Source organism: Doryrhamphus excisus, linkage group LG8, assembly GCF_037039965.1.
Source record: "Doryrhamphus excisus strain RoL-2023G ecotype Guam linkage group LG8, RoL_Dexc_Guam_v1.1, whole genome shotgun sequence".
Lineage (NCBI taxonomy): Eukaryota > Metazoa > Chordata > Actinopteri > Syngnathiformes > Syngnathidae > Doryrhamphus > Doryrhamphus excisus.
In genome coordinates this window covers 14,731,632-14,755,422 of record NC_136364.1, presented here as the reverse complement: position 1 = coordinate 14,755,422, position 23,791 = coordinate 14,731,632, and the positions used below count along the sequence as shown (strand labels likewise).

Here is a 23,791-nt window from a genome sequence, read left to right as displayed (position 1 = left end):
AAACAAGCAGCTTAAACATATTGTTCAGATGAGTAGAGAAATTCCTCGTTTGGTCATCACCATGGCAAATTCAATCTTTATTTAATCGTAAATCTCTGATGCTCTGTCACGTGACCCCAGCCGCCTCGTGACACCAGCGAATAAACACAAGAAAACATGTAACAAATCGAAAATGTCCAACGTTAATGTTAAATTGTCTGTCTTAAAACATATATAGATATTCTGTTTTAGTCACTTTCCGATTTATTTATTTTGACCAAAAAGTATGAAAAGCAATAATATCTTTTTTTTAATTGACCACAACAACATCACAGCATACAGTGTAAATAAATCATCTTTCTGTTTCATTTGACAAACACTACAACATTGCTTATTCTTTGTGCCTTATTTTAAGATGATTCATACGCAAACTACTTTTTCGGACGTATCCTTTTCCAACCACAAAAGCTTGTTAAATGTCCTCAAACACGTAGACATGCGTAGTCATGTGACAAACGTAGTCATGTGACTATCCAAACTAGGCTATAGTTTCCCCAAAATGGCTTTGTTTCCGGTAAACTAGCTTATTTCTAAAAGCTAATTTCTGCCATTATAATGTGGTTTTAAAGCTGTTTAACATTTCGAACGCTTTAATGGAGTGTCGGATATTAAAATTACACTTTTTATACTATATTTCTTCAAAAAATTCATATAACACAAGCTAGGAAAATATCACAAATTCCTTATGGAAAACCCTGATGTGATATGTATTTGTCACAAATGCCAACCCAAGCACAAACAGCTTGAGTTCAACGTCATCGAAATATGATAATCATAACAACAATTGTTGGGAAATGACACTTTAACAATTGTCTCCATTGAATGGGTTTACAACACACACGCGCACACGTTATACCGTTCTCCAATTCACCACAAGAGGGCAGTCTAATCTAGCGCCTGACTTAAAAAGAAGAGCGTTCATTCAAACTTGCGCAGGTGGTTGTAGAGGGACTGGACGTAGGTGAAGACACACATGGGGTCTGGTTTGCGACCCATGATCATCATGTCATCCACTTCGATAAGCCGGTCACAGCTTGCCTTCACTCTGGAAACAAAATGAGGATAATCTGTTTTTAAATCTTACATTTGACATATACTATAACAGGATAAACGGTAAAGAAAATGAATGGATGGACATATATAAATAAATCCTTTTTTCTTTTTAATATCATACATTTTATTGATGCTATATATTTTTACATAAATATATTTTTATTGATATTACTATTATTACTATACTATATTTAATTTAATTTAATTAATATGTAGTAATTTATAATTTAATTTAATAAAAGCTGTAATTTATTTAATTTATTTTTGAATTTATATTATTTATTTTGTTCTATTTTTATATTTTTATATATTTTAATTTATATTCTGACATTTCTTTTTACAATTTTTTTTTACTAAAATTATTTACTAAATTTTAAATATTGTGTCAAATGATTAAGAAGTTAATGATTTCTTTTAAATTAATTAATTATTCATGAATAAAAAAACTGCTAATATATGTATTTTATATATGCCCAGACTTCACGACAGTCACATGGGTATTGACAATCTTGTAATACATAGCATAGAATATGATTAATGCGAATGTCATATTGTGTAGGTGCTAAGTCGTGATTTTAAATGAAAGGGTGATGAATAAAAATAATAATAATAAATCCACCAAGTCTCTCCGCTTTCATATTATTATGAGGTCAACGTAAAGGCAACACACTTCTAGAGGATTGACTCTGTGCATCCTGTAGGAGAATATTATTTTGTCAGTCAAATCAGCTTAAATCGAGAATGGTGTTAACATACAGAGAATAATATATTCTTACATCAAGTGGTGGTTTTAACAACTGACACACACAATTATTGTTTTTACGGTCTTGGGTTTTTAGGCTGATGTAATACACACAGTAATTGGCTGATGTTCTGTGGTTGCATAGCTATGTTTTCATACATAAACATACTGTAAACAATGCAATGAGTTATAAAGTAGAAGAGATTATTAGATTATTTGCGTTGAAATCCTTTGTCATTTGTTCCCCACACAGCAGATGCAACTGCTAGCTCTGCTAAGTACTGAACCGCGAGTGGATTACAACGCTTTGGAAAGCAGTCGTCTTCATTCTACAAGTGATGTTTGTACTTGCTCTATGGCAGGAGTGAGCATATGTTTTGACTCGCGGGCCGCATTGCTTTAACAAAAGTTATGAGGGGGTCAGACTATATTTAAACACTTGGCGGGACGGATGTGACCCCCGGGTTGTAGTTTGCCCACCCCTGCTCTACAGCTAACCCAAACCCAAACCCTCTCCCTTTAACCCAAACCTAACCCCAATCCAAACCCTAACCGCTAACTCCAACACCATAATCCTAACCATGACCCCAACGTGAACAACCAATAACCCTAAAACCGCTAACTCTAACACCCAAACTCTTATTTCCTGACCAGCTTGCGCCTCCTGTGGGAAATCCTTAACCTTAACCCAAAGCCCAAACATTGAGGCCATAAACCTTAGAAATGAAGATAAGCCATAGGGATAAGGAATAGGTCAAACTAGGGTATGGACTCAAGAGGTAGTAATGACAGGGGACGGGTCTGAACCAGGGAAAGGGACTGCGCTTCCTTCCTTATTCTTGGGGGGAGGAGGCCTTATCTTCCCATCCCCCCAACCCAAACCCCAAAACCATAACCCCAATTGCTAACCCTTTTGCTAAAGCTTTATGGTTTCTTGGGGACGTTACACATATTTACTGCGACTCACTCTGCAGTTCCGAAAGCCAATTCAAAGTTATGCTTGCGGTTGGCCGGTGACAGGGACTCGTAGTCAAACTCGCTGGGAAAGAAGGAGTGGACCAGAGCGCAGAATGCCATCCCATCACTCCAACTGGATGAGAAGTTCTGAATGTCTATGTTCTGCAGAGAAAGGGGGATAAAGAAAGCTCAATCAGGATATTGTGTAACAATTCGCCTTCAGGGTCAAATGTGACTGGAACACAACACACAGACAATACATGATATTAAAACACTTTCATTCATTCATTCATTTTCTACCGCTTTTTCCTCATGATGGTCGCGGGCCTATCCCAACTGTCTTTGGGCGAGAGGCAGGGTACACCCTGAACTGGTGGCCAGCCAATCACAGGGCACATACTATAGACAAACAACCATTCACACTCACATTCATACCTATGGACAATTTGGAGTCACCAATTAACCTAGCATGTTTTTGGAATGTGGGAGAAAACCGGAGTACCTGGAGACAACCCACGCATGCACGGGGAGAACATGCAAACTCCACACAGAGATGGCCGAGGGTGGAATTGAACCCTGTTCTCCCAGCTGTGAGGTCTGCGCGCTAACCACTCGACTGCCGTCACTCGAAAGTGATAAAACACTTTCATCACAAATAAAAATAAGACACGGTAAAGCAGAGTTATAGTCAACATAAGCAGACCTGGTAGCCTACTGTCTTTGAGCGACACCACTCAAGTAGGATTTGCTTGATGCTGCTCGCACTGGAAACTCCAAAACTTTGGGAACGCTTCAGTTTGGGTTTGGACTCCACCGCTTTGGGGTGACTGTACAGAGGGAAAATATTTGTGAATCCAGTATTCCCAACCAAACTGATCCTGAGCGATGCAGTGTATTCACCTGTTACTGACTTCTGAGCCCAACCTCTCGAGGACGGAACGCCGCGCCTGGCCTCCAATGTTTCTTGGCAAAGTCTGTGACCTCACCAGCTCTCGCCTCCTTTCTCCCCCCAGCCCAAAGGGTATGTCTTTGCCTTCATCGCCACCATTTCTGCAGCATGGACACACATAATGAGCCAGTCATACCTTACTTGCATTCAAACACGTCATTCATTACTGACCTGTCATGGTGAGGTAGCCCTGCGTAAGTGACAGTTTTTACAGGAGTCAAACCCGCCTTCTCTGCAAAGATAATAACAGTCATCACTATCACATGACCGTGGTCTGCTAGTGAAGGCTCACCTTGATGATGTGAGGTTCCCACAGCTCTGATCGGGGTCCATGTCTTCACAGAAGACACTAACAAAAAGGAAGTCAAATCAAATATTAAGCACATTTTAGAACCGAGGTACTTCCTGGTTCTCATAACCACCTGGTTGAAGTGGGGACTCTGCTCTTGGTTGAGGCTGGATTGTACCGGCAGCTGATTGGCTAAGAGGGAAGGCTTCTGAGACCGGCGATGCGTGCGATGCAACGGGGCTGCCGGGAGACTCGGAGGAGCTCTTGGCTTCAGCTGTCTTGGTGGTAGCAGTGATGGGGAAGTGGGCCATCCGCATGGCAACCGGGGCTGTGTGTTCATGGGGGAAGTCACCGTGTGGAGACCTCTTTCCAGGTACCAACACGGAATGTTCTAATTGGAGAAACATGTTGAGATAATACGGTATCAATACCTGTTCTTGTGTAAAGGTATGAAAAAAAACAAAAACAAAGGGGTTTTCATTTAATCTTCCTATAATTGTTGGTTGAAACTAGGGCACTTTCGCTGCTCGGTGCTGTTGCACAGTGGCGCCACAGGGGGGCGTTGCGGCTTGGTTGTTGGGAAGGCCACACACACCCGTGAAGAAGAAATAAATAAACTGCCGTGTTGGAGAGACGACAAACTGTTCCCGCTCTTTCATGTGTTTCAGGTTGGTGAAAAATAAGTGTTTTCAAGTACACTACGATATGTAGTATAGTCATGTAGATTGACTTTTGATGCCTCTGTCATGTATATTAGTTGTTTATGTGAGAAAAGAAAGTCTGTGTATATACATGTTTATATTCGCTAATGCTAACAGGGCTAGCGGTGAGAACCGAAGCCTGGCAGCCTGTAGCACCCATTTTAGGTGCAAGCGAATTAGAAATGGGAACAAAATGGATGTATATTTCAATGTATATTTTTCATATATATATATATATATATATATATATATATTTATATATATATATATATATATATATATATAATCTTGATATGGCTATTTCCTGTAGCAGAGCATGCTTGAATGGCTCGATGGTTTTAGTTGCGTATAAGAAAAAATAAATAAACTGCTGTGTTGGAGAGACGACCAACTGTTCCCGCTCTTTCATGTGTTTCAGGTTGAGAACATTTGGCAGTGAGCAGTAATATTATAACTGTGTAACAGTAACAGGTAGGTACAAGTAAATACTGTATTTTCTGGACTATAAGTCGCACAAGGCCAAAAGTGCATAATTAGGTAGAAAAAAGTTGCATTTTTTACAAGTCGCATTTTTGCGGGTAATTTATTTTACAAACTACGTGACCAAAACAGACATTACGTCCTCTTGGAAGGTAATGGTAATGGTTTAATTTCATTTGAACATGCATCAGATTACAGTTGAGTGCATCCCATAATCAGTTCACAGTTCCACATGTCCAAAAGGAGTAGGAAGAAGCAAAGCTTATTAAATCCTGCCCCTCCATCTGGTACTTTTACAATTAGTAACTGTTACATTTGTTCACTTCCTGCTTTCCAAATATAGTTTGTTTGTTTTTTTTTGTCAGGTACCGAAGTACAAGGTGATATGACCATACAATGACATAATGGGTACCATAGTAAGTGTCAATATAGTGATATATATAGCACATCATGACTGGTTCAAGACTCTTCATCCTTGCATTTAGCAAACATCAACTGCTTGTATTGTTTCTTGAATTCGCTCATCATTGTGCATTGTTTGAGGGCAAGTTCTAACGATAAAATAATAGAGAACAGGCTGAATAGATGTAAGTTAAAATAATAGAGAACAGGCTGAATAGATGTAAGATATGCTAACACAATGCTTATTCAGCTACACAAAAATAAACATAAACAGAAAAGGCGTCCAGTGTTTATGTAACATAAACAGTTTTTTCATTTATAAGTCGCAGGAACAGCCAACCTATGAAAAAAAGTGCGACTTCTAGTCCGGAAAATACAGTAGTAAGACATATTTGATTTGCGGATCGGCCACATAGTCAGGTGATCGCTTTTATACTGGACAATAATCCCTCATATCAGGACACAGTATAACGAGTGAAGTCAAATCCGTTGTCGTCTTTCTGTCCCTGGACCACAATACTGAAAATGGAGTTTAACAGCAAATAAAGAAGCTGCCATCATTAATCAAGCACTGGTTTTACTCAAATGTAAGTATTACATCATGCATCCCAGTAACAGTCTGGTGTTTTTAACATTTCTGGACTAAAGTGCGTGTTTACTGGTAATAATACTGTGATGACATCACTGCGAGATTGAGAGTCTGGCATTAATCTGCCTGACTTGACAAATCTCCCCCACAACCACCCAAAACATTACTCAACTCTTTTTACAGCCTATCGCTCACCATGCCCAAGTAAAGTGATCCCCAGGAGTCAAATCACTCAAACTGGTTGACGTCACTTTTGTGCTAGAGTTCCGAATGTAAGGACATGTTGTACTGCCATGATGTGAAACACTTGTGGGTACCTGTTGATGTGGTGTGTCCGTTTTCAAGTCCAACTTGGGTTGGGGCTGGATCCACGTCGATCGGCTCCTCTCGTTCAGTACTCTGGAACACACATACATGTAGTGTCATAGTTATTATTTGAAGGGAGCATGAAATCATCTGTGACTTTCACTTTCAAAAAGATTTATATCATTTATATTCTTTTATTTATATTTCAGCTGGTAAAGACGTCATGTTGTTTTGCGTCATGTACATGAGAGCTGTAACTGTGGGCATTATTTTGTCCATTGATAAAAATATAAGCTTGATTGCAAAGCAGATCTGGTTTTGGTTATGGAACAGAGTAGCGGACTACGAGTGCGAACCCGCACCCTAAAATGAGCTGGCCCGTGCATGCCTATGTCTATACTTATGGATGGTCTTTTCAGTCAGAATAGGATTTAGGATTTTTCATTCATTTTCTACTGCTTATCCGCACGAGGATCGCGGGGGGTGCTGGAGCCTATCCCAGCTGTCTTCAAACGAGAGACGGGATCGCCAGCCAATCACAGGGCACATATAGACAAACAACCATTCACACTCACATTCATACCTATGGACAATTTGGAGTCGCCAATTAACCTAGCATGTTTTTGAAACCGGAGTCCAGGGACATGCAAACTCCACACAGAAATGACCGACGGTGGAGTTGAACTCGTGTCTCCTAGCTCTGAGGCCTGCACAATAACCACTTGACCACCGTGCAGCCTGATTTATGATTTTGTTTAGGATATTTCTAAACCCAAAAAGCCTTGAAGCAGTAAACACATTTAAATGGTACTTTCCCATCTTTAAAGCCCCAAATACGGGGTCAGTGCCAATGTTTAAGAGGCTTCCGGGATGTATACCTTGAAGTAGCCGTGGTAGAAACACCTGAACTGCTGCTTGTGTTTCAACCTGTCAAAGTGGAAATGAAAATGCGGGCCTGAGAACACTGGGCCATTTCATCACTGTGTTTATAATGACACCCTGTGTACAAGCCAAGCATTAGTGTCAGCGGGAAATGTTTTGAAGTCGGCTTCTTACTGTACAGTATATTCTTAAATGGCCTTATTAGAAATATACTACATTGCAGTACATTATACGACATTGTGGAGGTTTAGTAGAAAATTACAGTATGAAAAAGGTGGAATAGTAGTAGGAAATGAGGCAGAGGGACAAGGCTGTCAAGTGGAAACAGCTGGCTATTGAACAGGAGGAGGGAAGCAAATGGTTGCACGTCTGTGCTGTGGGAAGGGGAGCTTCTCCTGATATCCAATGTGGGTCATCGGGGGAAACCTGATAGCTGACTTGCTTTGGTTCCTGTAAACGTTCCACTATCTCCACCTCTGGTTTGCTGGTGGAACACTGCAACACTTCACATGGCACACACTGACAGGACACCTCAGGTCAATGAGGCGGACCTCTAGGGATGGTATGATTATATTACTGGGGAACATCTACTTGACATTTTATAACCTCAAAATGTTGAATCCCACATTGGGAACTCTATTTTTTCTCACTGGTTCAAGACCCATGGTAGATCAAAAATAGTGGTGACAGATGTGGTGTTTTAAATACTTCTCTGTAACTTTTGCTACAGAGTGGTTAGCGTGCAGACCTCAGAGCTAGGAGACCAGGGTTCAATTCCACCCTCGGCCATCTCTGTATCAGTATCTTAAACAGACACAGTTTCACTGACTCGCTGGGTAATTTTATATAGAACACTAAACGAGTCACACTCAAAAGGTATACCTAATAAATATACAAACATGTACCAACACAAGTTTAAAATGGAAAACGTTTCCTATAGCTGCACAGCAGTCAGGTGGTTAGTGCGCAGACCTCACAGCTTGGAGACCAGAGTTCAATCCCATCTCTGTGTGGCGTTTGCATGTTCTCCCCGTGCATGCGTGGGTTTTCTCTGTATACTCCGGTTTCCTCCCACACTCCAAAAACATGCTAGGTTAATTAGCGACTCCAAATTGAATGTGAGTGTGAATAGTTGTTTGTCTATATGTGCCCTGTGATTCGCTGGCGACCAGTCCAGTGTGTACCCCGCCTCTCGCCCGAAGACAGCTGGGATAGGCTCCAGCCAAATGAATTATCAGGGAGGCTAAATAATTATATATAAATAAAAATTCTGTCATTCATTCCCAAAGTGTGTCCTGTATGTCGATGCTGTGCTCCAGCAGTCTTACTTTGCTGTAGGTCAGTTCAAGATGTACATCAGAGAGTTGTACAAAACTTGTACAGACAATCTGTTCTCTGTGTCTTTTCAACCCAAGCAAGCGTGAAAGGTAAGGCTTGCTGGGTTCATTTTTCACTCCCGCTGTCCCCACTATGTACACTCAATCTCCAACATATGGCAACAATAGACTCCCATCCATTGAACTCCCTCCCTCCCCCAAGCCTCCACTCCTGCGCTACCCGGTTCCTGGCAGTGATGCAGTACGCTGAGGGTGGGAGGGGGTCTGATGTGCTGGGTGAGAGGTCGGGAACGTATGACAAAAAGCGGACTCTGCTGCATACGGGAAATGAAATCTAAAAACAATATCAAATTTACTGGCATTGTTTTTTCCTTCTGGTATAAAGACTTACATCCACAAATTCATCCTAGGTGGGGTGGATCAGTGTAAATATTGATAGTAACAATACCAAGGGGAGTATCAGTGTCAGGTTATATAGTACATATTAATGTTAGCTACTGTGTTTTTTTTGTTGGGTTGTGCATATTTGTTTAGAAACAAATCGGTTGATTACAGTAAAAGGGAATAATGGCATTATTTCTTGATATTGCTACATTGTCTTATGCTGTTGTATGTTTGTCCTGTGCCATATTGTTTCATTTACATGTACAGTGTGTTGAATAAACCAATATCAGACACTGAAACAACCCACATGTGAGTAAATAACTACAGGCCAGAAGTGCCGACAACAGGCAGCGACAATATAAACAAACATAATTGGCCCCAGATGAGGTTGAGCTCATTGTACAAAGAATGACTCAAAGGCTGAAAAGGCAGGTACACTTAGCACACTGGCTGTCGGCCATTGTTTTCCCCATTTGATGGTTTATGCACATCAGAGCTTTCACTGTTGTTGGTAATTCAGCGCAGATGCTATTTAAGACTGTGGTCGCTAGCATGTACATTGTGGTTCATAGTCAGTATTTGTCACTAAAATCAAGCATTTTGAAGCGTAAAATTGCCTAAAATGAAATGAAAATCAACAAAAAATATAATGTAATTGTAAAAAAGGTGTGGTTTTAGCTGATTGTTAGCAGTAGATACTGGCGTGAGTTGTGGCCGACAGCAGCTCCTGTGTGAATGTTGACTGAATATGTGTTATCTGCTTTGTGTGTCACTCCATAACCACCAAACAGTATTCTACATTGGTCACTAGGTGTCAGTAATGTTACACTGATGAGACAATAGTCAATGCTAATGTGCGAGTCTAAAACGTGCCCTCAAAACTTGATATTGTTGTTGAGTGTTTATGCATCTTTATGTTATTGTGTTAAATATAAGTCAGTTCTCTGGTCTGGTTCTCTTGACACTTGCCAAAAACCACAGCAGGTGAGAGCATTAATCAAGATGGTATCAAAGTGTGGGGTCAACCCCACAGGGGGTGAAAATAACTAGTGCAAAACAAACAAATACCTATCAAAGCCACCATCAAGTATAAGAATTTAATGAGATGGTAATAAAAAGAGAACAACTCCTTACTTTTATCACTGAGAAGTCCAAAGGGAGGCTGACATCATTGCAGCACCCTGGCAGCAATTACCAATGAAATGCTTTCCTGCGACAAAATGCATGATAGATTGAAATTAAAATAGCTGTGTTTTTTTTATTTTAAACTCATATTGGTGCCACTCTTGTATACTACTGACCTAGCTTTTCAGTGTTAAGTTACTGTGTGATAATTTTAGCGTTCCTTGTAAGATGACACTGTGAATCAGACAGTTATATTAAGTAACTACCTCCTGCAATTTCCAATATGTTGACAAGCTTATTGGGAGCTTTCGCATAGCTCATGATTGGCTCCTGTCAAATAGCAGCAATTTTGTTTCCAATTTTGTTGGAAAGTTGCTGTGCTATCCAGGTTAATACTGCCATGCTTTTTAGCTAGCTGTGTGTACATTTTAATGCTGCTTCACACTGATTAGCAATAATGATGAAGTCAACAATACTACAACACATGTTGACATAAGCAGATCCATTTTTCTGTTATGTTATGAAATGTTATGTTATGTTATATATCAACTTAGATGGACACTTTTGATGAGTTGGCTGACTCATGTGGTTTCCACTGTATAATATCAATATATATGAGTAGTAGAGTAGAGTAGAATATGTAAGTATACATATGGGAACCACTGCACTAATCAACACATTTGTTTTCATGCCAAGTTTGACTAAATCTCCTCCACAACCTCAGGGCCATTTTTCAGCACACAGCAGGAGATAACTTTGTTCCTGGCAGCTCTGTCACACAGCAACATGTCCTCCATTACGTCATGATAAAGTAGCAACCACAATCACCATTCAACAAGTTGAAATGCACACTTCCATGCTAGTTTCATTGCAATTGGGAATCATGGCCAGTTGTTTTCTAATTTGATAGTAATTTAGTGTTTCATTTGTGTGCCTCTTTTCTAGATGTTACATCCCTCCAATTACTGCAGCTCTTCCTGACTTCTGCAGACTGGCTCATGACCAGAATCGACTCCCAATACTATACAGCATACCAGACTTTTAAGGTCACTCATAAGGTCGCCCTTCCATATCTGCTGGACCCGCTTCCTACCATTAGATTGTGATGGTGTACCTAATTTTGTGCCTGGTGACTGCATGCACACAGAGACACATTATATTATTGTGCAAGTGGAGAGACCACCTTCACGTTGAAAGTTTCTCCCAGAGGGCAGTGAGGGAGTCCTACCGGTGGGTCAGTTATTAACTTCCACAGAGATGATGACGGGAACACTGTCTTTTGTCTGGAAATCATTAAGAGCTCCGAGGGTAGCCAGGGAGTGGCCACATACCTCTGTTAAACCCCCATGCATGTGTTCACACACACAGCCACGCTCGCTCTCGTCTCAGCTGTTCCCTCAATTTGACCCTTTACTGATATCAAACAGCACCCCCCGTCTTGCTATTGGCACCATTGCATGTGAATGCATAAACAAAACAGGACTCAAAACATGTTTTAAATCATACATCGCTACGTTCGTAGCCACAGAGGGTGTGGTTTTGCATCCAGCCTTACAATGGAGCCAAACTCAGAGATAGCGAGGGGAAGGTTGGCCTTAAAGACAGGAGGGATGGGTTCTGGCGCAGGTCAGGAGTTATATGGGGAGTCTCTGCAGACAGTTTGTAAATGTCAGATCTCTTTTTTTATGGAGATAAACAGCTTTACTGCTCACTATCAGCACAGCGTGTGAAAGCCTTCCATGACTAAAACACCAAGCAAGCACTCATTCATTCAAAAAGTGACCTGAGGGATCTGTACAATCTCTAAAAACACCCCAAAGACATCCATTTGTTCTTTTCTTTTGTTGGTACAACCCGACAGATAAACAGAAGGGGGTTTGTTTCGTAATACAATCTTTTGGTTTGGTTAAAAAATAAAACGCATCTCAGTTAATTCGGTCAGAAATGTCAGACCAAACCTGAAATGTACAAAAAACTAAACAATTTTTCCCATAAGAAATAATGTAGATTTATTAGAATTATTATATACTTTTTTATTACCGATGATACCTTTTATTGAGAATAATTATAGTTTTTGCCTTGGGAAAAACTGCAAAGAGAGCAGGGCCATGAAACCCTATACCAGAGGCGTCCAAAGTGTGGCCCTGAGGCCATTTTCTACCCACAGCATGTTTTTATTGGCCCTTGGTGTATTGTGAGAATAAATTAATTGCAATATTTTTTTTTATATCGTGGAACTGTCATCAAGTCTGTTTCCTAGTTTTCTACTAAATAGTGCCAAAGGGGTTGTTTCTATGAAAAATCGTTCGGGGAGTATTATCTTTACTTGTTTCTTCTTTCAACATTTTAAACATAGAATTAAATCCACTCACTAAACAAACAGCCTCTAGCACCAAATAGGTCATTTTCTTTGACCGGGATCACTACATGAAAGTTCCCTGAACACAATCAATCCATCTTCCTGACTGGCTAAGCTTCATGGCTGCAGGGTCTGCTGAATGTTTGCAGATAAGGCTCAGGGATAAGATTGGAGGGTTAAGTAAGCGATAGTGGGAGTGGGAGAGTGGATAAGGTATCAAGGTATGGTCTTTTATATAACATGTGCTGCCAAGTCATGTCCCGAAATGTAGCTCATCCATACTCTATGTTGATTGACAACATGCATTACGTACCAATGTACCAAGCATCAGGACATCGAGGGGTCAGATCTCTGCCTGGACAGGATGGTAGCTGCATCTTCTGTATGCATTTTGTCCTGGTACAACATAAATGTTGGCCATAGAAATGTGGCTCGTTGGTCTAGGGGTATGATTCTCGCTTCGGGTGTGAGAGGTCCCGGGTTCAAATCCCGGACGAGCCCCCTCTTTGGGTCTTTGGATGGTGTTGTTCAGGAGGCATATCTTATATTGTCCAGTAATGAAAGAGTTCCTGGTTGGAATTCTATTCCCCTCCATCTGAACCACTGCTGTTCTGTCTTTGGGTCAGACCGTTCATTGCCCCCAAGATTTTACCCAATGGCTAGTGCAGCGACAACCTTTGATAAGATCAGAAATCTTAAGAACAAGTGGTTCCAGCAGACTGCTGATGAGGCAAGAACAGAACACAAAGGAATTAAGTCTGAGAGAGTTTTATGCAATGACCAATGTGGTCTATGGCACAACACCAGACCTTAATCCCGTGAGATCAAAGAGTGGTGTTCTTCTTTGAACTCCAGAGGATATCAAGAAGAGATGGGTTGAGCACTTTAAATAACTCCTAAACCAACCTACTTATGTTGATTGGGACATACCTGATGAACAGTGTCCATTTATCAAATAGTTTGATCAATCCGTGAAGAACGATGACATCTAGACAGCTAGAACATCAATCTCAGGATAGGTAGATTGATAGTCAGACTAATCATACTCCTCCGAATTGAATAGTCGACTATTCTAAGACTTTCCTAGATCTAACCATCTCTGTGTAGACCTTGTTCTATACATTCAGCACAGTCATGCAGGAGAATTAAGACTCACAGGGAACCAATTGGCCAAACACTCTAACTGACGGAATGACTTGTTGAAGAGAGGTGTCGCCATCGTTTTCCTCAACTGAAACAAGACATGTCAGCAATACGATTTGTGATTTCCACCTCTGTGTGTGTGATCTGGAGGCAAACAGGCCCGTACACACCACTTTGGCACAAAAACCTTTAGCTTGGATTCAAGATATGAAAAATTCCTGAAGTCTGTGTGTGTGTGTGTGTGTGTGTGTGTGTGTGTGTGTGTGTGTGTGTGAGTGCGAGTGCGTCAATCCTAACCGACCTGCCCGAACAGCCAGTTGTACCGCATGTTATCCACAGCAGGAAGAGTGAAAGCTGCAATCATGCTGAGGTTTGAGAACATGGATGAGAAAACCCCCAAAGAAACAAATCATTATAGCAAGTGCAGAGGAGAACACTCCCAGTGAAACTTTTGACCGACAGTGGGGGGATCTCCCACAGAGTCAACAACAAAGGTGCCCTTGTTTTGTTTTGCTTTGGCCACATTATTTCACAGCGGATAACATTCCTCTGATGTAGCCACCAAACAGTCGCTACAAGAGGCAAAATGCACTCTGTGAAAACTTGTTTGTACATGATGGTTTGTGCACCTGTAGTTATTTGCATAGATACTGTAGCAACACAGAAGCTACAGTACTGGAGACACTCAAAACTAGAAAACTGTTATCTTATTATGACACTACTGACTCATGGCAAAAGTGTAATGATAAAATAAAACCGGGGCCCATTTAAGAGAGACCTTGGCAAGATGAATGGATTTGATGCAGAGGACCAATGCATCAAAGAGGTTGGTTATGGTAATGGTAATGGTTTAATTTCATTTGAACATGCATCAGATTACAATTGAATGCATCACATAATCAGTTCACAGTTCCACATGTCCAAAAGGAGTAGGAAGAAGCAAAGCTTATTAAATCCTACCCCTCCATCTGCTACTTTTACAATCAGTAACTGTTACATTTGTTCACTTCCTGCTTTCCTAATATAGTTTAAGGTTTAAATATATTTTTTTTAATTTTGTAATTTTTTTGTCCCGTACCGAAGTACGAGGTGATATGACCATACAATGACATAATGGGTACCATAGTAAGTGTCAATATAGTGATATATATATAGCACATCATGACTGGTTCAAGACTCTTCATCCTTGTATTTAGCAAACATCAACTGCTTGTATTGTTTCTTGAATTGGCTCATCGTTGTGCATTGTTTGACTTCCTTACTCAATCCATTCCATCGTTTGATTCCACATACTGAAATACTATGGCTTTTTAACGTAGTCCTAGCATATAAGTGTTTCAAATGTAGTTCTTCCCTGAGATCATATTTCTCCTCTCTTGTAGAGAAGTATTGGATGATTACATTTTTAGGTAATTGGTTATTTTTAGCCTTGTGCATTATTTTAGCTGTTTGAAGATGAACTATATCAGCAAGTTTAAGTATTTGTGATTTTAGAAACAAGGCGTTAGTATGTTCTCCGTAGGCGGAATTATGAATTATCCTTACTGACCTTTTTTGCAGTACATTTAGGAGAAGATTGCTTTTATTGCCAACCATGCAAGGTTGCCAACCATCCCAAACCACCGGGACGTGGACCAGTTCATACAAATATGTCACATAATCTTGTTGTGACTTTGGATTCTACCCGTCCAAATTTTCAATCTAATTTCCTTATTCTTCCAGGGATTATCTCTCGTGGAAAAAAAAGACCAGGCTGGATGTCTCAGCAAGAATCCTTAGGTTTCCAAAGACACAGGACATAGCCAAAAGTCAAAGTTCTTATATGAGTCTTTCTTTGTGCAGTATTTCAACTGATAGCCCTCACTGTTGTTTTATAAAAAAAAAAAATCGACTTTATATTCCAAGGCTATTCCAAGGTTGTCCAAATAAAATAATGTGGTGGAGGATAAATCCGCTTTCAATCCAAACATAGTTGACCTAAAATATTGTAGAAGATTTCAAAAAGAAAGTATGTGGTCACATGTGACAGACTGATAAAGTGACATTTTGTTATTTGGTCTGGTGGAGTAATGAGGTCAGTAATTTACCACTAAATAGTGCCATGTAATAAATGAATGAATGGTGATCCGTGAACAACAACCTACACTTGGTAGAGGGGTTTGAGTACCCAAGTGACCCTAGGAGAAGTTGTTGGGGTCTAAATACCTCTGGTAAGGTTCTCCCAAGGCAAATTGGCCTTTTGTGAGAGCACACACAGAAGATGCTAAGATGCTAAGCCTAAATGGGGGATCATACTCCCATGGATCCCACCACCTGAAGGGTCCAGTGCTATTTATGTTGGGTGGGAGTTGAGCGCAGGAGCCTGGGTAAGACAGTCTTTGTTTGCCATATCTGGTCCTTTGGAATGTCACGTCTCTGTCGGAGAAGGAGGTGGCTCATCTGGGAGTAGACATGTCGAGAGACAATGTCTCACAGTGGGCCTGGGAACACCTTCCTGCCCCCCCTCCCCAGATAGAACTGAGGTCGGTGGCTGAAAACTGGGAAGTCTCGACTTCCCTACCCTGCAACCGGGACCCAGATAAGCCAATGAAAATGGATGGATGAAAACAAGTGTGAACATGGGAGGAAATGAACTGACGACATTCACAATAAAGGGTAAATAAAGTAAATAAAGAGTGTGAAGACTTGAAAATACTCTAAAAGCAAACAAAAACTGGAACTTCGGACGAATTGGAGAATGAAAAAGCAACACATGAGCCTTCCAGTGCAGACTGATAACAGCAGATTTAGGAGCAGCAACAATTAACCTGAAAGCATCATGGAGCTGTGCCGTCCAACCACAGTCATCCAGACTGCCACAACACAACATACTGTAGCTCCAAATGCACTCTCAGTCTGCCCCTTTACCACAACAGCTCTTTCCTAACCTGGAAAATTGCATTGCAATTACAGGATAACCTCCTCTGCTATTGTATGTAAAATCCCATCCATGTTTCATAGACTTTTTGGCCGCAGTGTGGTCAGTACAAATACGACAACAATGTAGATCAACAAAGCCATGGACAAGAAAAGACTAGCTGAGCTAAAAATACAAATATAATTCAATGTAAGACATACAACACAATGCAACTGTGTCAGAAGAAACTACATTTTGATATGTAATTAGCACTTTCCAAGAAGGGTAACCTTATTGACAGTTTATAAATAACTGATTAAAAACACTTTTCTTTTGCCTACTGCAGTACTGTTCATGTCTGATTTCATATCAACATTTTCAACAAAAGTGACTGTTGTCATAATTAGATTAGATTCAGCTACAAAACCATCCTCTTCTCTCTTTAACTGCCATTGTTTACTCGCAACCTGTTCCAGGTTTAAGCTCTACATATTAAGTCTGGCATAATAAAAATGTATTGGTACTCACCACCAATGAATGATAATTTAAGATGATCCATGGAGAGATGGATTTAATAAGTTGTGGCAGCCAAGGCACTGTTTTACGTACACAAAATAATTATAAAAAACGAATGGATAGAGCTTATTGTTGATACGGACTTCCCGTATGTCCCGGCGAGATTGAATTAAATAGTGTTTCTTACCTTCTTTATCAAAGTGATGGCACTTGTAACTTTCTTTGGCCCCATGGCGGGTTATTTAGCGGCCACACTCAATAACACATGCACGGACAGTGAGTCACTAAAGTATAAGGGGGATTTGTTTGGGGGCTCGATTTTGGGAATTTGTTATGTTCCATACAAAAAAAACAGACAGTATACAAAAACTGAGGAAAAAAACAAATAATACATAAACAGGGTAATACAAAAATTGAGGTTTGGCTGTTTAAGCTCCACTTTTCACAATTATGGTGCGTTCAAGGACTGCTGAAAAATGTGATAGCACAGTGAAGCATACAGACATAAACATATACAAATTGTGGGCTGGTACATCTTACCTGAAAATGATTACAGACTTATGGTGAATGAGTTTTAAAAGTGGGGGAAAAAAGAGCCTATTTTTGGAGATAAGAATTAAAAAAAATTCAGACCAAAACTGTGTGAATTTGAGGGGTTGCTTAATTGCAACATCCAAAAACTGCTGGAGGAATGTTGTGCACAGATGCAGTACTCACGGTTTTGCTGGACAGAGCAAATGTGGCTCGACTGGAGAATCGGGTAGTGGACGGACTGCTACTAGAACCAGGACTCGTCACCATGGAGGAAACTCTTGACCCGATGGGCGGACTGCTTGAGCTGGGTGAAGATGTGTAGGTGACAGGGGTGGACGCGGGGCAGGTGTGACTCTGACCGATGGCCTCCTTAATGTCCCGCTGGTTTGTGTGGACGTCATTGAGCCGATTCTTACTGCTGCTGGGATCACACTTCATCCCACCGAGGAGCTCCACTTGTCGTGTCAGAGCTTGCAGTTGAGCCCTGAGCTCGTGGTTCTCCAGCTGGAGCTGAGCCACGGCTCGTCCGAGAGTCCCGCTCAGGCTGACCGCCTCCTCCAGGCGATGCTCCATACCAAGCTTAAAGGCACTGACATCCATGTGAATCTCCCTGATGGCATCCCTCAGGGTGTTCTCATGCCGGCATAGAGCCTCGCATACTGTCTCTCCGTCTGGGGTGGAAGAGCGAGCATGACACAAGTCTCCCATCTCAGCCAGGGTTGCTGCTTCCATCAGGTCAGCTGTCGCTTCTGGTGAGGATCTTTCAGTCTGGAGGTCAGAAGGTGAGGGTGGTGGCCAAAGGACTGATCTGCTTAATGTCTCATTCGGTGCTGCCGCTACTCCAGACACTTCTGCTGTTCAGGTGTGGATGTGTTCTCTGTAAGAGTACATGAGAAACAAAAAAAGATGGACTCACATGATTACATTTATGAGGAGTTTTGCAAGTCTCACAAAACCCAGCGATGAGGTCATGGTGACTAACAGCTGCAGCCAACTTACCTCAGCCTCATTCTGCCTTACACATCACAGCTGGATGACAGTGTGTGTGTGTGTGTGTGTGTGAGACGGAGAGAGTGTGTAAGCTCTGTGCCGCCTGCTTGGGTTTGTTTAAACTTTCAGGCTGAGCACTCCTCGTCTGGAAGAGGGAGCAGAAGGGGAGGGAGCGGCGAGGAAGGCTGAGGTGAAGAAACTGGAGTTTAAGGGAGGGGGCTAATGGAGGCGGGTTGATTCCTTAGCACTGTGTAAACCAACGGGGTAGGGTGGAATATTGGTTAGCGTCATTAATTTGTTCCAGAAGGTCCAACTCTAACTGATAGGGACACAAACTGAATCAAACTTTCCCATAAGAAACAATGTAAACCCTATTAATTCATTTCAGAAAGCCACAAAAGAAATGTTTAAAGTTTTACATGCATAAACAATTCATAATGCATATAAATACATATCAATGATCAATAAAGGCGATACATTAAGCTACTTTTAACTTAATAACCTCCACCAAGCGCAGTGCAATGTTTTTTTCAATTTTTAGCTATTTGCATGGGTAGACACATACATAAACACTTAGCACTGTCATGCTATGTCTTAGCATGTTAGCATTGCTAGCTTGTAACACTTTAATCCATTTTCATAGGGAGACACTTATATAAAGACTCATCACTATTATGCTAGGTGTTAGCATGCTAATGTTTAATGTTAACAGTGCCATTTTTAGCCGTTTTCAGATGTACTGTATAAGCACTATTATGCCACATGTTAGTATGCTAACATTAGCATGTCTGCGTTGCTAGTGTGCTAACATAAGCATAGTAGCATGTTTAGCCATTTTCATAGCTGTACACTTATATATACACTTACCACTATTATGCTTAACATTGTCATGCATGTTAACATTGCTAGCATGCTAAAAGGAGCAATCTCAATATGTAGAACTAATATTTATGGCGTAAATCACAATATGGGGGGGAACTATGGCGCTTGGCAGAGGTCTGCACTCTCTGAGTGCTTGTTCCGGTAGCCATTTTGTTAGCTTGCAAATAGGATACTAACAAGGATGATTAAACAATACATGAAGAAACAGCTTAATCACTCAGTGTATTGATAAGATGACATTGCTAACCTAGACTGACGCTAACAGAGGTGCATTTGCTAAGCTAACTGAACGAAATATCCACATCTTAGTTTGCGTTGTCAGTGATAAATCAATTGTTGTAATATCTATAAATCGAGTTCTGTCCGAAAGTGGCCCCCGGGCCATACTATGGACACTCTGTTGTAAACTAGACTTCCTCCTCTGTGCCTCTTCTTTCTTATCATTGTTTTCTCAAGATAAATACTGCAACTTTCCAAGTACGAAATGCTTTCTGTGCAGTGGAATCGAATGTAAAATGTCTTCAACTGCAACACAAAAGGTTGAAATAACTCTGTTTGTTTAAAGTAACCAACATTTCTCTTTCATTGTCTCGTCTTTCCCATGATTGTGATGTTGGATGTCGGGATGAGACAGATAGACAAGTGACCCTCCCCCTTTGTAACTGGACCCCAACAGAGCAAACATTCCACACACCAGATAGCTCGAGCGTGTGTGAATACTTGGACACACGTTTATATTTATTATAACCCCCACTACACCCTGCGGTATATATTGCGTTGCACACCACACACACATGCAGGCATGCAAAGAGAAATGTCAGAGTGAGGGGGGTTGCAAATGGAGAATGGGGTGGTTGCAAATATTTGCTGATGGTTGGTTTTTGGTCCTAAAAGACTGAACCCCTGGGGTGGGTGGATTGATCCAAATATCATTAGCATTGACACCAAGAGTAGTAGAAGTATCGAATGATACTTTGTAGTTCTCATCTATGTCTATTTAATTCCTGATAATTTGCGATTCAGCATTTGCAACGCACCATAGTGCAAGTTACAAATTATTAAAATAGGAATATATAAAATATTTGTCCTATGTTTTATCCAGGTTATAATCACTAACAAAGAAAACGCAAAATTCCTAAATCAGTCAGTGATCCTAATAAAATTTCAGTCTTTCAGCAATACAGGCCCTGTAATTATGTGGAATGGTATTGATACCAAAATTAGAAGTATGCCCCCCCCCCATTGTCTACTTACCACAACCTGCATGAAGCTAACCCCCCACACCCCACATGTGTGTATTATGTGTCTTAGCCAGGAGATGAGGAGGGGGGCTAGGCAAGCTGATTTACTGGAATATCGCCCCCCCGCTCCCAAACTAGAAGAATTCAAAGGTCAGTCATCAGGGACGTGGTGTACAAAGTCTGGCCTGGGGGCGGTCTCAATTTTTTTTTTTTAACAAAAAAAAAGTCACTCTAAACAGCAACTTCATCCATCAACATCCATTTTCTGTACCATTTGTCTTCATCAGGGTCGTGGGTATGCCGGAGCCTATCCCAGCTGTCTGGTTGCAAGCCAATCGCAGAGCAAATATAGACATTCAAGTATTCACACTATGGACAATGCTAGCTAAAAAAAAACAACAAATAAAAATATAGCACATATTCCGCACTAGATTTAGAGTCGAATCTTGGATGAGAACCTCATGAGCAATGAGGGAATGGCTTAAAAAACAAGCTGGAGTTGGAATTGCCGAGCAACTGCCTCAAAATCGTCTGGTTTTGGAGCTCTGTAAAGTGGAGTGCAACAAAATCTCCAAGATGCGTACAACCCTGATGACCAACTACAAGAAACTCCTGAGATTTCCAGAAAAAAGTCGTAAAATTACGTGTCAGAAGAAAAATAAAGCATAGCTCTTTAGGAAGGAAAGAAACCAAGCTTTTATTTGTAACGTGGCAGCAAAACAGAGTAGTCGAGCACGGATTAGCATGTCTAGCTCTTCTCTAACCCTAACCCCGCCCCCTCCACATGCCCAAGGTCAAAGGGTCATAGCTGTCGTAAATTTACCATTTTCCAATATAACCCCATAGTACCGCACTGTGTACATGTTGGTACACAAGTCTTGGATCTAGCGCATCCAATATCTCCTAAATGAGAGGATCAGTTTTCATGTTGATGACCGACACACAAACACTTGACAAAATAGAATGTGGTAACCATGGACTCACTTCATGAGCTTTTCCTTCAACGGATGCCATCTCTTTGGAATTTTATGTCAACATAACACACACGATATATGTGTGTGTTGTAGAAGAGCGGCACTCAGTGAAGATATTTAAAACCCAACTGAGAAGTGTGTACACGAGAAAGAGGAGCACACACTTCAGTCTCTGAAGGTCACGATCCATTAGCGGCAGTTTTCCATGTAAACACAAGGAGCGGAATACAGCTTGCACGGTGTCATTCATCACAATAGGAGACACTTACTCAAGCATCTGCTCCCACTTTCCACATCAAAATGTTGCAAGTGTCCATATGCGAGGCAAATTTCACATTCCTGAAGTTAACCGCTGTATAATAGGACTCAAACGCAAATGAAATGACTCACACGAGATGAAGCTGGACTGGTCTGGGGTGTACCCGTCCTCTCTTCCCATTCAGATTGCATAGGGTCCAGCAACCCCCGCGACCCTGGTGAGAATAAGCGGCATAGAAAATGAATGGATGGATGGAAATGCTTCAACAACTGTTTATAAAATAGTCCGTATTTTCTGGACTATAAGTCACTCCGGAGTATAAGTCGCACAATGCCAAAAATGCATAATTAGGCAGAAAAAAAACATACATAAGTCGCACTGGAGTATAAGTCTCACAATGCCAAAAAATGCATAATTAGGCAAAAAAAAGCATGCGTAAGTCGCACTGGAGTATAAGTCACACAATGCCAAAAATGCATAATTAGGCAGAAAAAAAACATACATAAGTCGCACAATGCCAAAAATGCAGAATTAGGCAGAAAAAAACATACATGAGCCGCACTGGAGTATAAGTCGCACAATGCCAAAAATGCATAATTAAGCAGAAAAAACATGCATAAGTCACACAATGCCAAAAATGCATAATTAGGAAGAAAAAAAACATGCATAAGTCGCACAATGCCAAAAATGCATAATTAGGCAGAAAAAAAACATACATAAGTCGCACAATGCCAAAAATGCAAAATTAGGCAGAAAAAAACATACATAAGTCGCACTGGAGTATAAGTCTCACAATGCCAAAAAATGCATAATTAGGCAAAAAAAAGCATGCGTAAGTCGCACTGGAGTATAAGTCACACAATGCCAAAAATGCATAATTAGGCAGAAAAAAAACATACATAAGTCGCACAATGCCAAAAATGCAGAATTAGGCAGAAAAAAACATACATGAGTCGCACTGGAGTATAAGTCGCACAATGCCAAAAATGCATAATTAAGCAGAAAAAACATGCATAAGTCACACAATGCCAAAAATGCATAATTAGGAAGAAAAAAAACATGCATAAGTTGCACAATGCCAAAAATGCATAATTAGGCAGAAAAAAAACATACATAAGTCGCACAATGCCAAAAATGCAGAATTAGGCAGAAAAAAACATACATGAGTCGCACTGGAGTATAAGTCGCACAATGCCAAAAATGCATAATTAAGCAGAAAAAACATGCATAAGTCACACAATGCCAAAAATGCATAATTAGGAAGAAAAAAAACATGCATAAGTCGCACAATGCCAAAAATGCATAATTAGGCAGAAAAAAACATAAGTTGCACAATGCCAAAAATGCATAATTAGGTAGAAAAAAACATACATAAGTCGCACTGGAGTGTCGCATTATTTGCAAGTAATTTATTTTTACAAACTACTTGACCAAAACAGACATTACGTCATCTTGGAAGGCAAGTTCTAACAATAAAAGAATAGAAGGTGTAAGATATGCTAACACAATGCTTATTCAGCTACACAAAAAATAAACATGAACACAAAAGGTGTCCAGTGATTATGTAACAAACAGTTTTGTCATTGATAAGTCACAGGAACAGCCAACCTATGAAAAAAAGTGCAACTTATAGTCTGGAAAATATAGTAGTTATCGTTACCTGTGAGGATGCGTGGGGGAAATGAGTGACAAAAGTTCTTCAGTCGACTGAGTAGCCATGTGTACCGCTTTCCTTCATTGCAATCCAGTGGAAGCCGTACAC

The 23,791-nt window shown here is 40.6% G+C and overlaps 1 protein-coding gene and 1 non-coding gene across 2 annotated transcripts; one reads left to right on the top strand and one right to left on the bottom strand.

Annotated features, from left to right (window-relative positions):
* Positions 1-50: 50 nt before the first annotated feature.
* smtnl (smoothelin, like) lies at positions 51-18,572 on the bottom strand. Its single transcript, XM_078792891.1, has 9 exons — positions 17,867-18,572; positions 6,519-6,600; positions 4,163-4,420; positions 4,033-4,089; positions 3,912-3,972; positions 3,692-3,841; positions 3,495-3,618; positions 2,802-2,953; positions 51-1,084 (listed from the first exon to the last, which is right to left on the bottom strand). Exons 1-9 carry the CDS (start codon positions 18,413-18,415, stop codon positions 958-960), a joined length of 1,560 nt encoding a protein of 519 aa, XP_078649017.1. The 5' UTR covers positions 18,416-18,572; the 3' UTR covers positions 51-957.
* On the top strand, positions 13,024-13,095 carry trnap-cgg (transfer RNA proline (anticodon CGG)). Its single transcript has one exon. It is a non-coding gene; the product is annotated as a tRNA-Pro (tRNA).
* Positions 18,573-23,791: the final 5,219 nt, after the last annotated feature.

Coding starts and splice junctions, on each gene's coding strand:
- smtnl (XM_078792891.1), bottom strand. CDS start 18,415: ATGGAAGCAGCAACCCTGGCTGAGATGGGAGACTTGTGTCATGCTCGC. Junction 3,619..3,691: donor GGCTCAGAAGTCAGTAACAG/GTGAATACACTG, acceptor CCCTCTGTACAG/TCACCCCAAAGCGGTGGAGT. Junction 2,954..3,494: donor CAAAGACAGTAGGCTACCAG/GTCTGCTTATGT, acceptor CTTTCTCTGCAG/AACATAGACATTCAGAACTT.